The sequence below is a fragment of the Barbus barbus genome (assembly GCF_936440315.1).
Source record: "Barbus barbus genome assembly, chromosome: 8".
NCBI lineage: Eukaryota > Metazoa > Chordata > Actinopteri > Cypriniformes > Cyprinidae > Barbus > Barbus barbus.
In genome coordinates, this window is record NC_136736.1 from 22015008 (window position 1) to 22029759 (window position 14752).

The 14752-nt window shown below is 38.3% G+C and overlaps 1 protein-coding gene across 1 annotated transcript in view; it reads left to right on the top strand.

Annotated features, from left to right (window-relative positions):
• Positions 1–14333, top strand: part of LOC306873987 (neuronal acetylcholine receptor subunit alpha-7-like) — a 75915-nt gene extending 61582 nt beyond the window's left edge. The window contains exons 5-10 of the mRNA XM_079423627.1: positions 263–342; positions 8376–8543; positions 10831–11025; positions 11146–11232; positions 11356–11465; positions 12996–14333. Coding sequence (XP_079279753.1) covers positions 263–342; positions 8376–8543; positions 10831–11025; positions 11146–11232; positions 11356–11465; positions 12996–13538 — 1183 coding nt within the window. The 3' untranslated portion in view covers positions 13539–14333. The remainder of the gene's footprint in view (positions 1–262; positions 343–8375; positions 8544–10830; positions 11026–11145; positions 11233–11355; positions 11466–12995) is intronic.
• Positions 14334–14752: the final 419 nt, after the last annotated feature.

The following is a 14752-nucleotide window of genomic DNA, read 5'->3' on the forward strand; positions in this document are numbered from 1 at the left end:
ATTGGACATTTTAATCAACAGAACATTATTCTTGTGGGAGGTAGGAGAAACACAAAAGGACAAAGACATATTATTCTGCAGAGAGCTACAGGGATAGAAGCTATTTTAAGTTGCATCATGACTGATTACATTGTATGAAGACAATAACTAATATTTGATTGTCCAATGTATGTTAGTTAATGCAAATTACAGGGCAGCAAACATTTGAGGAATGCAGTTGCAAAATATTCTGAGTGAACTTTGTTCTGTTCTTTCTCTGCAGTGCTGATGAGAGGTTTGATGCCACCTTCCATACCAACGTCCTGGTTAATGCATCAGGTTCCTGTCAGTACATACCACCAGGTACAAATTATTCTTACCACTTAATGATGATGACCATATTTAAAAAAACGAATCATTTAATAACAATGTTAAATATATTTATTTAGCAGTGTTTCATTCTGTAGGCTACATGAGCGATGCTGATGTAGAGCGATATGTGACCCTGGACCACAGAACCAGTCTTAAATGGCATATTCCAGGTTAGAGACTCCAGTGAGTCGATGTATAGAAAATAATGGAGGAACTAGATTTTCTTTCAAATTTACTTTAAAATATGCTATTAAGGCTTCTGGAGTCTTTTTTTTTTTATTTGTATTAATGCCAAGGTGCCAAAGATAAAAAAAATAAAAAATCAACATTATGTAAAAAGAGGTGACTACATGCAAAGCACCATTTCTAGGCGTATGTAACAATAAGTAAATAATCCAAAACAAAGATTTAACAAAATAAATTAAAAAATATTAAGTAAATTAACTGTTTTAAGAGGTTTAAGATTCTTGGAAGATGAAATGGTTTGGATATACTGTTGAGCCTCTTTTTTAAAAACAATAAATAAAGGATTTTGATGAGTGAATTTACTGTGGTGAATATGAAAATTTGCAAGAAGTAATAATAGGTTAATAATAAAATATTCATTATTTTATTCCTTTTGTATGTTAAAGAAGCCAAACAGTACATCCTTGAAAAGCAAAGAGAAACGCTGGAGCACATTGCGATTGATAATATTAGAGAATTAAGCTTCTGGAGTCGTTTTTGTGAGATAATTTTACTTCCGCATCTGAAAACTAGATAGATATAGATAGATATAGATGCACCAAACATATACTACCAAAAGAAAAATATACCATCTGACCCATTTAAAAACATAATCTTTCAGTCTGGGTATCACACTAATGTGTAGTTAACGTGTGTTAAACTGTGAATGCTGTGCTAGATACAAGCCAACAGCCTCATCTTGTTGATCCTCTGGAGGGATCTGGAAAGAGGATAAGGTGTAGTGGAAGACAAGACGGTGCTGCGTTCTCGTGGAGCCTGTGGTGACCTGCAGTATTCCTCTCTCAGACTGATGCATATGTTGGGAGAAGCAAACAGAAGTTTAGATCACATTCACTGCTGACCATGCTTTTCCACTTGGCCTCCATCACATCTCCATCTCCATTAGGAGTGGAAGCTGCAGTCCAGTAGAGGTGGTTCATAACAGCTGGCCTCCATTGCTTCAAGTCGGAAGTCGTGGCCTAATGGTTAGAGAGCATGAGGTCTATACAGCATGTTAAGACCGCCTGCTTTTTCTCCGGTGACAGGGTGCTTGCCTCCAACTTCTGACAGAATGTGGTCCCCAGGTCAGCATCTTTAGGTGAGCGGTATATACTAGAGGATTTTAGATAAGTCTCTGAGTTGTTGTTCATTATTCATTAGGAAAACGCTCAGCTTAATTATACGTCTCAGTGTTGACATGTACAGCCGGTCGAGGTCCCGGAAAACTGCAAGGCTATCCAACTGAAAATATTTGTTGACAGCCTTTATTTCCAGCAGTAAAGGACGGAGAATATGCAAGTAAAGGCTGTTGGTCTTGTCCTTGTACATTTCACTCAGAAGCCGCGCTGCGTAGCAGTGTTCAGAGCTTGCTGCCACACTGAAATGTAAAGCAAGTGCATCTTCTTGATCGAGAATTCTGTCAATGCAATCTGCTGTCACAAACCAGCGGGTGGAACTCGGAGAAAGCATTTTCAAAGGACAACCTCTGTTGTTAACGGTCTCAAAGAGTTCGGTAGTCATTCTGGCGCTTAGATGAATGCGCAAACCAGTTACAAGTCTCCCTGATCATGTATTCAATATTGCTAAGGAGCTGCTGCATTGCCTTTTGAGCTACAATGTCCAGAGAATGGCATACACATCTGATTAACTGTAATTTAGGCTGTTTCTGCTTGAGCAGCATATACACTGAATGTTGTCTCCCCACCATGACGCTTGCTCCATCCGTTGCTATGCCAACCACATTTGCTATGTCCAGCGCATTGGCTTGCAGAAAGCCGATGATGGCATCCACAATCCCATTAGCGTCCAAAAGTTTGACCAGTCCCAAGTAAGTGCTCACAAACCGATTGTGTTTCTTTGAATGATATTGTATGCATATGCAAAGTAACTTGTTTACAGAAATGTCGGTTGTTTCGTCCAAGTAAAGGGAGTAAGGTGAGTTACCAATGTCCTATCGAAGTACATCTCTAAAATATGGTGCCAGAGCTTGACTTAATGACAGCCAAACATTTGGTTCTGTGCATCTGGAACGCTCCGGTCTCATCCTTCAGGATGTCCGATAATTCATCCACAGCATTAACTGATGTGTGGCAAGCAATGCATGTTGCTATGCGGAGTTCACGTTGCTTCTGGTCGTCACAAATAGTAGGCCTACTTAAGTTAGCTTTACTCACTGTAAATTGCTTAACTGTGGGCAGGCACCACATCTTGTCCTTCTTAGTTTCGGCATGGTCCTTCAAATCCTTTAAGTGGGCCCTTATTTCCGTGTCGCAGAATTTGCAGTGAGCTTTGCTATCATCCGATTTTGATGGCGTTATCCATGACTTCAGGTCCGAATCACTCTCCCACTCCTTTCTGTAACTTTTTTTATATTTTGCCCACTTCGGCATCTTTCTTGATTCCTTATATTTCCCGCTGAGTGCTGGCTGCAGCTGCTATCATTTGCGATTGGCTAAGCGCGTATTGTCAATACAAGCACGAGTGGGAACGTTTAATAATGTCACGATGATTAATTGAATGGAGTATGTGCACACTTGGGTTTTGTTAAATAATTAGTCTATAAAATGCACATTTTTCAAAACTGCCAAACTGGTCTCAAACCCGCCCAAATTTTGTCCACCCGCCCAAGCCAATTTTTACCCACACAATCAAATTCAAAACCGCCCAATCTGGCAACACTGCCAACAGAGCGCGGCACAGGACTCCCTCTCGTGACGTAATATGACGCGATGTTGAAAAAAAACGCTTTTTGTGAACTGTCAAGGAAAGCGTCACTTTTTCTTCTAAATTTGTGCCCTCACACCTTTTTCAAATCCTGCAATAATGGTTCATATGATATTTCATATGAAGATGATATATTCATCTGAATTTATTTTTTTAACCTGCAATATGCACTTTAAGTATAACCAAAAATACATTGTATGGGCCAAAATTATTGATTTTACTTTTATGCCAAAAATCATGTTCCATGAACATATTTAGTAAATTTCCTACTGTAAATATATCAAAACATAATTTTTGATTAGTAATATGCTTTGCTAAGAACTTCATTTGGACAAATTTAAAGGCAATTTTCTCTGTATTTTGATTTTGTTGCACCCTCAAATTCCAGATTTTCAAATAGTTGTATCTCAACCAAATATTGTTCTATCCTAACAAATCATCAATGGAAAGCGTATTTATTCAGCTTTCAGATGATGTATAAATATACATTTTTAAAAATTGACCCTTATGACTGGTTTTGTGGTCCAGGGTCACATATCAGATGGCTACGAGTGTGATATTGAATTTATACAACAGTTCAACGGCAAAAATGTGTAAATGAATAAGAAACTACAACAGTGTCTTAAAAAAACATTTTGTATGCAGAATTACTTCCTTCCGGCACGGATTCAAATCTCAAGTTGACAGTTAACATTGTTATTCAATAAATAAACAACTAAATTCTCTCCTAAAAAACTCTGTCACACAACAACAGGAGCAGGGTTTAGAAGTCCACCATGACACTTGCTGTGAGAAATACCAAAGCTACTGGAAGGCTCTGGAAATACCACAAGCGGAATGATATAAATGATGAATCAGTTCCCGTGGTGATATTGGGGGATCTTGGAAAGACCTATCAGGCTACTTTTACACTAGTGTGTTTTCATTTTAAAACGCATAACTTTTGCTACGGTTATGCCTGTCGTTTACACTACTCCAGTGTTTTTGAGGAGACTTTTGAAAACGCTGCAGACCCCGTTTTAGTTTAAAAATACTGGTTGCATTTCATTGTAAACGGACCAAAACGGAGACTTTTGAAAACGATGGCATATTGTAAACAATAACATCATGTTCATTGTTGAACAGATATTAAAACGCCGTTTTAAAATGAAAACGCACTAGTGTAAATGTAGCCTCAGCCAATCAGATTCAAGGACCAGAATGAACTGTAAACATGTCACATGTAGCATTTATATTTGCACATTTAAAATGTACATATTTTTTTGTATTAAAACAAACTATTATATCATTTTTTTTATCTGAAAAGAAATGATCATATTGGCAAATTTTAATACCGGAATTTTAACCTGTATTTTGCTAAATCACTGAATAAAATAGAAAATGGTTCATTATTTTGTTTCTACACTTGGTCTATATGTTTGGCTACATTCGTTTTTTCAGATTTATGTGTGATATATACCGGAATCGGACTAAGTGCAAATAGCCTGCCTTGTTGGCAGAGGCTATTTACATTAACTCCGCCCATCAATGTGTGATAAGTATAGACAACATTACAAAAGACGGCTGTCAAACAACAGCTCCAGTCTCGTAGGAGTAAAGCGTGTAGCAGTTGATGCGATGATCTGAGTTTGAATCTGCCTTTTGCCGAACTAGTTCTTCTCCCTTTTCACATTTCATTTCACATCGTAAAAGCATTTATTTTCATTTAATTAAGTAAATAATTTAAAGGTTAAAATTACAGTGAATAAAATTTCATTATTTATTTGAAATTCTTGCACTGATCTGCTGTCCTCCTATGGCAAGCCATTTAGACTTTTATTCATTCTCAGGATATGAATTCTTGATATCAACAATTCCGTTTTTACTAGTTAAAATGTTAATTCTTGATATCACAAATTAAATTTCCACTAGTTAAATGTCACCATAGGCTGCCATTCAAAAACAATCAATCAATAATTAATTTCTTACTAGTTGAAATTCTAATTTCACATATCAGAAATACAATTCTTACTAGTCAAAATGTCTATTCTTGATATCAAGGATTAAATTGTTGATATCAAGACATTGTTACTAGTAGAAATCCAATTCCTGATATCAAGAATTAGCATTTTAACTAGTGAAAATTGAATTGTTGATATCAAGAATTCATATTCTGAGAATGAATAAAAGTCAAAACGGCTTGCCATAGTCCTCTATTATGCAGCACTCTTGTTAGGATGAAAAAAAAGCTTTAAAAGTAACATTTTCACTCTGCTCTGCCTCAGCGGGCTAACAGCGCTTGTTTAGCATTCACAGACGCTAATGCTGCGTTCCAGGCAACCCGTAACCCGTATTTTTCCAACCTTCTACCCGTGAAAGTGCATTGGAACGGCAGTCAAACCCGTGACTTCCCACCCTTGTACTCCCAGTTCTGTGCTCTGACGTCCCCCACAACATTATCACATAGCCAGCGAAAAAACAATGGCAGCTCCTACAGATGCAGTGTTTATGCAAGTGGTACACGGTGAGAAATATATCAATAAATAAAAAAAGATAAATAAACAAATAAATAAAGAAATGAGAAATAAATAAGTTTGGCGTGACTTGCCTGGAACGCTACAAAGTCGTGAGTCGTTGTTTGAAGTCGTGACTTACAAGCTCAAAAACCTGCCTGGAATGCAGCATAATGCTGCCTTCGCGTGCTATCGGAAATTTCCTATTTCCCACTTATGAAGTCGTGATTACGAGCTTGTCTTATTCAAGTGCTTTAATGTCGGAAAGAATGAAATGTAGCATCCCATTGGTTGACAATCATATAAACATTCACTGCGCTATACATGCAGTTTGCTGACAATTCTGGAATTTCGGTCAAATACATGCTTATTTCACTGCTTATAAAACATACAATATGCTTCGAATGATCGATCACATCTAGCCTATAAAAGCACTACTTTAGCAACAAAACAAAGGGATGTAGTTGTTGTGAGAACAGCACTGACAGCACAAATGGGTGTCCCCTCCACCATGTTTAAAGTTTATGACCCGCCCAACTCGGAACCTCAGGTATCAAAATTATTACCCAATTTCCCAGTAGTAAATACGACTTGAGAGAGGCCGTTCACGTCCAATTTCCGATTAGGAAACTCATATTTACGATAATTCTGATAGCACGTGAAGGCAGCATGAGCGCACCGCGAAGACTGAAAACATCGAAAGAGAGCGAGGTAAGAGGGAAGGTGCAAATCATTTAATGTTTAGTCAACTGTTTTACGAAAGAAATGTTAAATGACCGACGGTTATATTCAGTGAAGCAAACTACTCAACTTTTTTTCTCAAATATGCCCATTTTGAGAGAGAGAGAGAGAGAGATGAAATGTGCACGTGTTAATTATCTGCATCTGTTTGTCTGTCCCTACAAACAATGAAACACTGAATTTAGTCCTACTTCAAAAACACGTCGTTGCTGAGAAATATAATGCAATTCAGTAAGGAAACTATTTTATTACAATAAAAGTCGCGGGGTAGTGTTGACAAGTTTCTGTGTGCCAGTAATTATGTGTGTGTGTGTGCGTCAATTAAAGCATATATACACACTCACCGGCCACTTTATTAGGTACACCTGTTCAATTGCTTGGTATCAAAATTGCTAATCAGCCAATCACATGGCAGCAACTCAATGCATTTAGGCATCTAGATGTGGTGAAGACGACTTGCTGAAGATCAAACCGAGCATCAGAATGGGGAAGAAAGGGGATTTAAGTGACTTTGAACGTGGAATGGTTGTTGGTGCCAGACGGGCTGGTCTGAGTATTTCAAAAACTGCTGATCTACTGAGATTTTCACGCACAACCATCTCTAGGGTTTACGGAGAATGGTCCGAAAAAGAGAAAATATCCAGTGAGCGGCAGTTGTGTGGACGAAAATGCCTTGTTGATGTCAGAGGTCAGAGGAGAATGGGCAGACTGGCTAGAGATGATAGAAAGGCAACAGTAACTCAAATAACTCAGTAACTCATTACAACCAAGGTATGTAGAATACCATCTCTGAAAGCACAACACGTCGAACCGTGAAGCAGATGGGCTACAGCACCTCCTGTCAGACTCCGCTAAGAACAGGAAATGGAGGCTACATTTCGCACAGGCTCACCAAAATTTGACAATAGAAGATTGGAAAAACGTTGCCTGGTCTGATGAGTCTCGATTTCTGCTGCGACATTCAGATGATGGAGTCGGAATTTGGCGTAAAAAACATGAAAGCATGGATCCATCCTGCCTTGTCTCAACAGTTCAGGCTGGTGGTGGTGGTGCTGTAATGGTGTGGGGGATATTTTCTTGGCACACTTTGGGCCCCTTAGTACCAATTGAGCATCGTTTAAACACCACAGCCTACCTGAGTATTGCTGCTGACCATGTCCATACCTTTATGACTACAGTATACCCATCTTCAGATGGCTACTTCCAGCAGGATAATGCACCATGTCACAAAGCTCAAATCATGTCAGACTGGTTTCTTGAACATGACAATGAGTTCACTTTACTCAAATGGCCTCCACAGTCACCAGATCTCAATCCAATAGAGCACCTTTGGGATGTGGTGGAACAGGAGATTCACATCATGGATGTGAAGCCAACAAATCTGCAGCAACTGCGTGATGCTATCATGTCAATATGGACCAAAATCTCTGAGGAATGTTTCCAACACCTTGTTGAATCTATGCCACGAAGAATTAAGGCAGTTCTGAAGGAAAAAGGGGGTCCAACCCGGTACTAGCAAGGTGTACCTAATAAAGTGGCCTGTGTGTGTGTGTGTGTGTGTGTGTATATATATATATATATATATATATCATGGTTACGGCCTTGGTATAAATAGAATTATTAATAGAATAGAATCAATAAATAGAATAGAATTGCTATTTGAACTTAGTGTACATAGATCCATTGTTATTCACACTTAGTGTAAATAGTGGCCCTGTCTTTACAGTATAGTGTAATAGTTAAAATAATTTTCATTCATACAAATGCAGTTGAAAATTACTTTCTCTACTATTATTAATTTTGTTGATACAGACATGTATGTGTTTTTGTGTAATCATGCAGGTATTCTGAAGAGTACATGTTACATAGATGTGCGCTGGTTCCCATTCGATATACAGAAATGTGACCTCAAGTTTGGCTCCTGGACTCATAACGGCTGGCTGCTGGACCTACAGATGCAGGCAGTGGACATCTCTTCATACATTCCCAATGGAGAATGGGATTTAGTGGGTGAGAGTCCCTGGCATTACTATCCAGATACTGTAAATGTCTTTCTTTGGGTAGATTTCAGAGATGTCTGTCCTTTTGAGTTGTTTTGGCAACTAGCTGCAATAAAAGCTGATGTTTATACAGTCTTTATGTATTTTAATTTTTAGCTAATGTTTTATTTGTTTCAAATTTCTGGTTGCCTGAATTTGGTGTTTTAAAAGAGGGAGCATTTTGTGAGGAACCAAATCCATTTTTATGAAAGCATTGAGTACAAACACCTGTGACTCACACATTCCTCCTTTAATGGTATATAGATCTGTTTGCTTTTCACACATTTGGGGTTTCAAGTGTCAGTAATGCATTATTGTGTGCTCAGTATAGGCCATGTGTGTTTGAATGCTTTTCTTTGCCTGGAGGGACAGTTTTGATCCCCCCCCAGACCCCTGCATCTGCATCATGGAAGACTGTTAAAGTGTTGTTGGCTCATCTGAATGCTGGGTTGATAATTTCGTCCTCCCTGCTGGACTGTAGGGAACACAAACAACACACGACATAGAAGGTCTTTGAAAGACGCTTCTTTTTTATGTTCATACTCAGGTGGACAATAAAAAGAAAGTGTCTTGAGTCATTTTCTCAGGAGAGCATTCCTTCTGTCATTTTCATGGATTAAGACAGCACATACAGAATTTTAACATCCTGTCGATCACAACAAAGTAATTTACTATTCTATGTGATTTTACATTGTAACAGGATTAAATACTGTATCGTGCAACACTATAGGATATTTTGCACTAATTTTCGAAATGAATGTTTGTGTGGCACAGGTTTTCTAATCTCATAATCTGATCGTGTTTGTCTTTTTAATCTCTCGGTTTCTGTCTCAGTCTCTCATATTTTTGCTTTCAATGCCAATGTGACCTGGGGTCTGTTCGACAGATGGGGTCCTGATGGTAGTTGGCAGTGCTTTGCAACTGATTCTGGTTGGCACCAAAATGGCCAGTTGTGTGCCAAGGTTGTGCAGTGACATGGGCAGTCTGTGAACGGGCATCTTTAACACCGCAGGGAGACACACATTGCACACACACAGCCACAACCTACTGGTCAACCTGTTACAGAGTAGTGCAAACATATATGATATGCAACAAGAATCGTTGTGTGTGCTATTAGGTGGTTTTTCCTTTTTTTTTCATTCATCTCGCAAATTTGCATAACTATGATTGCAAATCCCTCCCCCTTCAAATACACACACAAAGCACATTACTCAGGTAGGCCTTTACTAATCAGTTAAATGACTCAAACCAGCAATTTGCTTTGATGTGATTGTCTCTCTGAGAGCCATGACAATTCTGACCAGCGTGAAATCCTGATGAAAGCTTTTCCTCCGCCTGCCTAGTTTGATTAATTACAATTTTGATTTAATTTTTAATCAATTGGAGAGGAGGGCTGTCTGACCCTGACAGATCAAGACAACATGTCATGTCGTTGTTTCCCTTTACTGTTGCAACTGGTAGAAATGTTTATTTCATGCATTTTGAAGTATGGATTGCATTTTAAGATACTATATATTATAGAAAACATTGTTTCATATCATTAAAAGTTGGGTTGGGCTTGTTTGACTACGAGGCACAGAATTCTTGAATTGCATGCGTACTTTGGAGAGCACCGTAGGATTAAGTGGAGTGCACTGCAAAAATGAGGAAAATTGAAAGCAAATATTAGCCTTGTGCACGCACAGATCAAGGACAAGAAAAAGAGAATAAATAATGGCTGAATCTTATGTTTGCTTTAGATTTAAAGTTTTGGAGGTTATGCACTTTAAAGTCATGAAGATCCTGTCTGTGATTTGGTCCTGTCACAAATACGCTCGTCTTGGCTGACAAGCTTTATTTTCAGAAAAGCCTTCATCTCAGGAAGGGTCACTTTGAAGTGCTGCTTTAGCTTTTACCTCTTTTAACAAAGATTATTTCATATATGCTGTCTATCATAATGACTTAGTATCTTGTGAATTGACAGATTTTTTTCATAATGACAAACTTCCTCATGTTTTCTCATAATGACTTAGTTTGTCATTACTATAAAGTAATCAAGACACCTGAGGTGGGACGGAACAAAATCACAATGCAGATGAGATAAGAGATGTGCTTAAAACTATCCACTTTTCATGCTACTGTGCTATACAGTATATAAGACAATATCTATAATCTATAATTTTAGCAACAAAAAGGGGACACCAGAGTGTACTGTATTAGTGGAAAATGTCTGCTGTTTTACGACATAAACCTGAATGTGTTCCTTTGTGTTTTGTCAGGGGTCCCTGGGAAGCGTAATGAGTTGTATTATGAGTGCTGTAAGGAGCCGTACCCTGACGTGACATTTACAGTAACGATGCGCAGGCGAACATTGTACTATGGTCTGAACCTGCTCATTCCCTGTGTGCTCATCTCTGGCCTGGCTCTGCTCGTCTTCCTGCTGCCAGCAGATTCTGGAGAGAAGATATCACTGGGTAAGATGACATGCGTGACCATAAAGCTTTGTTTTTATCACAATGCTTTATGCAAAGTTTATGCACAACTGTCACTGAAGGAATGACATTTTGTTTTATACATACTTTTCCGTCTGTCAGGCATCACTGTCCTCTTGTCATTAACGGTCTTCATGCTGCTAGTGGCTGAGATCATGCCGGCCACCTCTGACTCAGTTCCTCTCATAGGTACATGCAAATTGCTGAATTTTAATATCATACTGAATCTCAAACAGAACTTTTTGGCCGTTGATGATATTTTAGACTGCACAGCTTGCAGGTTTAAAAGCTTGTTTCTTATTTTCTCCTTAGCTCAGTACTTTGCCAGCACCATGATGATTGTGGGTTTATCCGTTGTTGTCACCGTCCTCATTCTGCAGTTTCATCATCATGATCCACAAGGGGGAAAGATGCCAAGATGGGTAAGTGAAAACTCTTTAAAGCAGATTGTTTAATTTTAAGGTGAAAAAAAGAGGAGGACTATGACCCCAGACAAGGCTTGTTAACTAAAACTAAAAACCATAAACTATTTTCATTATTTGAAATTAAATATTAACTGAAATAAAATTTCAGCCAGTTGTCAAGGCAACATTTCAAATTTTTGTACTAAAAAAACTAAAACTGAAAACAAACACACACAGAATAATGTGCCTCATTGCCAGGAGATGCACAGCTGAAAACAATATTGTTCTAAAATCAGCTCAAAATATTAAATGTGTTTGAGATACTCTGACTAGATGTAATTAAAGTCTCAAGATAAAGAGTTCCATCACACACTGTGCAATTTTCTGTGTAATCGGTCAACTCTAACTGCCCAAAATCTGCGGCATCTTTCAGCAATTAGTGTCAACTCCTCCAGACTGTAAACTGGGGAAAAACATCTGTACAAAAATAGCATAGTGTAGGCTATTCCAGCCTTCGGGCTTCCTCATCCATACATCTACACTCCAAGGTTCCATAAGGGGGTTTCACAGTGATGCCATTGAAGAATATTTTGGGTTAAAAGAACCATTTTTTTTTCTAGTGTGAGAAATCTTAAGAACCTTTTTTCCATAACCTTCTGTGCAATGGCAGGTTTAAATGGATGTTAAAGATGCTACATAGAACCAAATGTGCCAATAAAGAACCTTTGTTTTCAAGTGTAAGTTCATAGAATCACATCACATCGTTTGCAGACTGTTACTGGAATATTTAAGTAATACAAAGGGTAACACTTTAGTATAGGGACCAATTCTCACTGTTAACTAGTTGCTTATTAGCATGCCTGTTATTAACATATTAGCTGTCTATTAGTATTTATAAAGCACATGTTCTACTTGACCATATTCTACATCCCTAATCCTACCCAACTAAACAACTACCTTACAAACTATTAATAAGCAGCAAATTAGGAGTTAATCGAGGCAAAATCCATAGTTAATGGTTTGTGAATGGGGAGAACTGGAGCTAAAAATAAAATGTGACCAAACACATTTTTGGAACAATACAAACTATCAGGAATTGTGTAATCTTTAACTTAAAATGCTGCTTTCCATTCAAACAACTAGTGCTGCATTCACAAAAATCCAACTGAATAAAAAATCTCAGAAATCCTCCTGAATATAAGCAATGTAGGTGAGTTGTAGAATGCAGTTGGCATCATGGTCTCCCACTGGAGAGCTAATGAGGTCTATTTGTATTAAAGTTTAATGTCTCCTCTGCTACTCTTACAAGAAAAGGGCTCTTAGCTGCAGCTGTCTGGTGTTTCTTATTTGGTTCATGTCCAGTGGGACGCACCTGCCACTTGAAGCAGGTCTGAATCTTTAAACACACAAACCATCAGTGGACACTTTCTCCACAGTCTAATGAAATATACCAACTTCATACAGCATATCATCAAAATAAAGACAGGAATGTCTCGTTCACCCATCTGAGAGCTTCATCTTTAAGTAGATTCTTCCTGCTCTTCTTAGGTACGCGCGATCCTGCTCAACTGGTGTGCCTGGTTCTTGCGCATGAAGAAGCCTGGTGAGGAACGCAAAGCCAGCTGCAAATATGACCACTCTCCAGCGCACCACGCCAGCGCCAGCAGCATTCAGATGGGAGTCATGCCCGGTCAGCCATCCTCTACCAACTCTACCACCAACGGTCACATGAACCTGTACTTCGGCTACCACTCCATTGACAGTGCTTACTGCCCACCCAGCAGCGACTCTGGTGTGTCTTGCAGTGGTGGGCGAGTCAGTGGGTCACCAAACGAAGAACAGCGGGAGGCAGTTAGGATGTATGTAGGTGAACAGGAGATGCATCGCATCCTAGCGGAGGTGATGTATATCGCTCAGCGGTTCCGTGACCAGGATGAGGCCGAGGCCATCTGCAGCGAGTGGAAATTTGCAGCAGCAGTCGTAGATCGGCTCTGTCTGGTGGCGTTTTCACTTTTCTCTATTATCTGCACCTTTACCATTCTCATGTCCGCGCCAAATTTCATTGAGGCTGTCTCAAAAGACTTCACATAATCGTAATAGCTTTGCATTTTCATTTGTTTTCTTTTGTTTTTAAAGATATATAAATATATAAAAAACATCACGTGATTGAGTGTGAGAAGTGTCTACCACCAAAGTCGATTCCTTCCTCTTCTCATCTTTCCTAGATCAACGTGAACCGTTGTTACAAAAAAACTTGACAAAAGTTGTGTATTTTTGAAATGTGACTTTTCGAACAAACATACAGACCCTTGGACAAGCTGTTGATATTTTATGTCTTTATATAATGTACAGTATGTGGACCGAGCACTTGAAGGTTGGTTTATGTAGAGATGTGTTCTCAGTGTGCTAAAACTGTTAGTCACAACAGCTAAAAATGTGTCTGTGAAGTTTATGTGCTGAAATTCAAACAATCAATCCCATAATCCCTTTGGAAGACACACTGTTTCATTTAATTCCTTGGCTTTAGTAATGTTTTTCGTATCATTTAATACTATTATTTTTTATTATTTTTAGAATTTAGTTATCACTGAACTGACATATAATTCCGTAAATTTTTAGCAGACATTTCCTTACCAATGCAACTATAACATACATGTATAGAAGAATTAATATGCTCTTTAACTGTCACTTTCATCATTTTGATATTTTTTATATAAATATTACAGTTACTAGTCTGTTGAAATCTCTCACTTGTGTCTGGTTAGTCCAAGCAATCAGAGTGTCATTATTTTGTGACTTCATTCTGACCCTGTGCTCTGTTGTATTATGTAAAAATACTATGTAAACACTGTGGATATACGTCATTTTGTTAGAAAATATAGATTTAAAAAATAAAACATTTAAAAAGTTATAAGTGAGTCTATGTATTTTGGAGAAGAATTCTCCAGCATTTAATTTTCACTTTCTGTATATTGTGCATGGGGCATGTTTTGTTTAACGTTGTTTTTCTTTTACAACTGGTATCTCTACTTATTAGAACTGCAAATACCAAGGCAACACTGGTGGCTCTGTGCTTAGCACATAGCTCATCAATGGGCAGGTTGTATTTGTGCGCATGATTCTGCAGTGCACCTATGAGACACATGAACCAACTTGAAAATAAGGTGTTTCGACAAAGTTTTAAAAAATACTGTAAACATTTGGATTTCACCTACATTTGCAGGGCCAAATTTTGTTAGGATTTTATTTCATTTGCCAGAGCAAGTAAGCAAACGTTTTACTTACCTGTGAGGAATCCTTGAGGA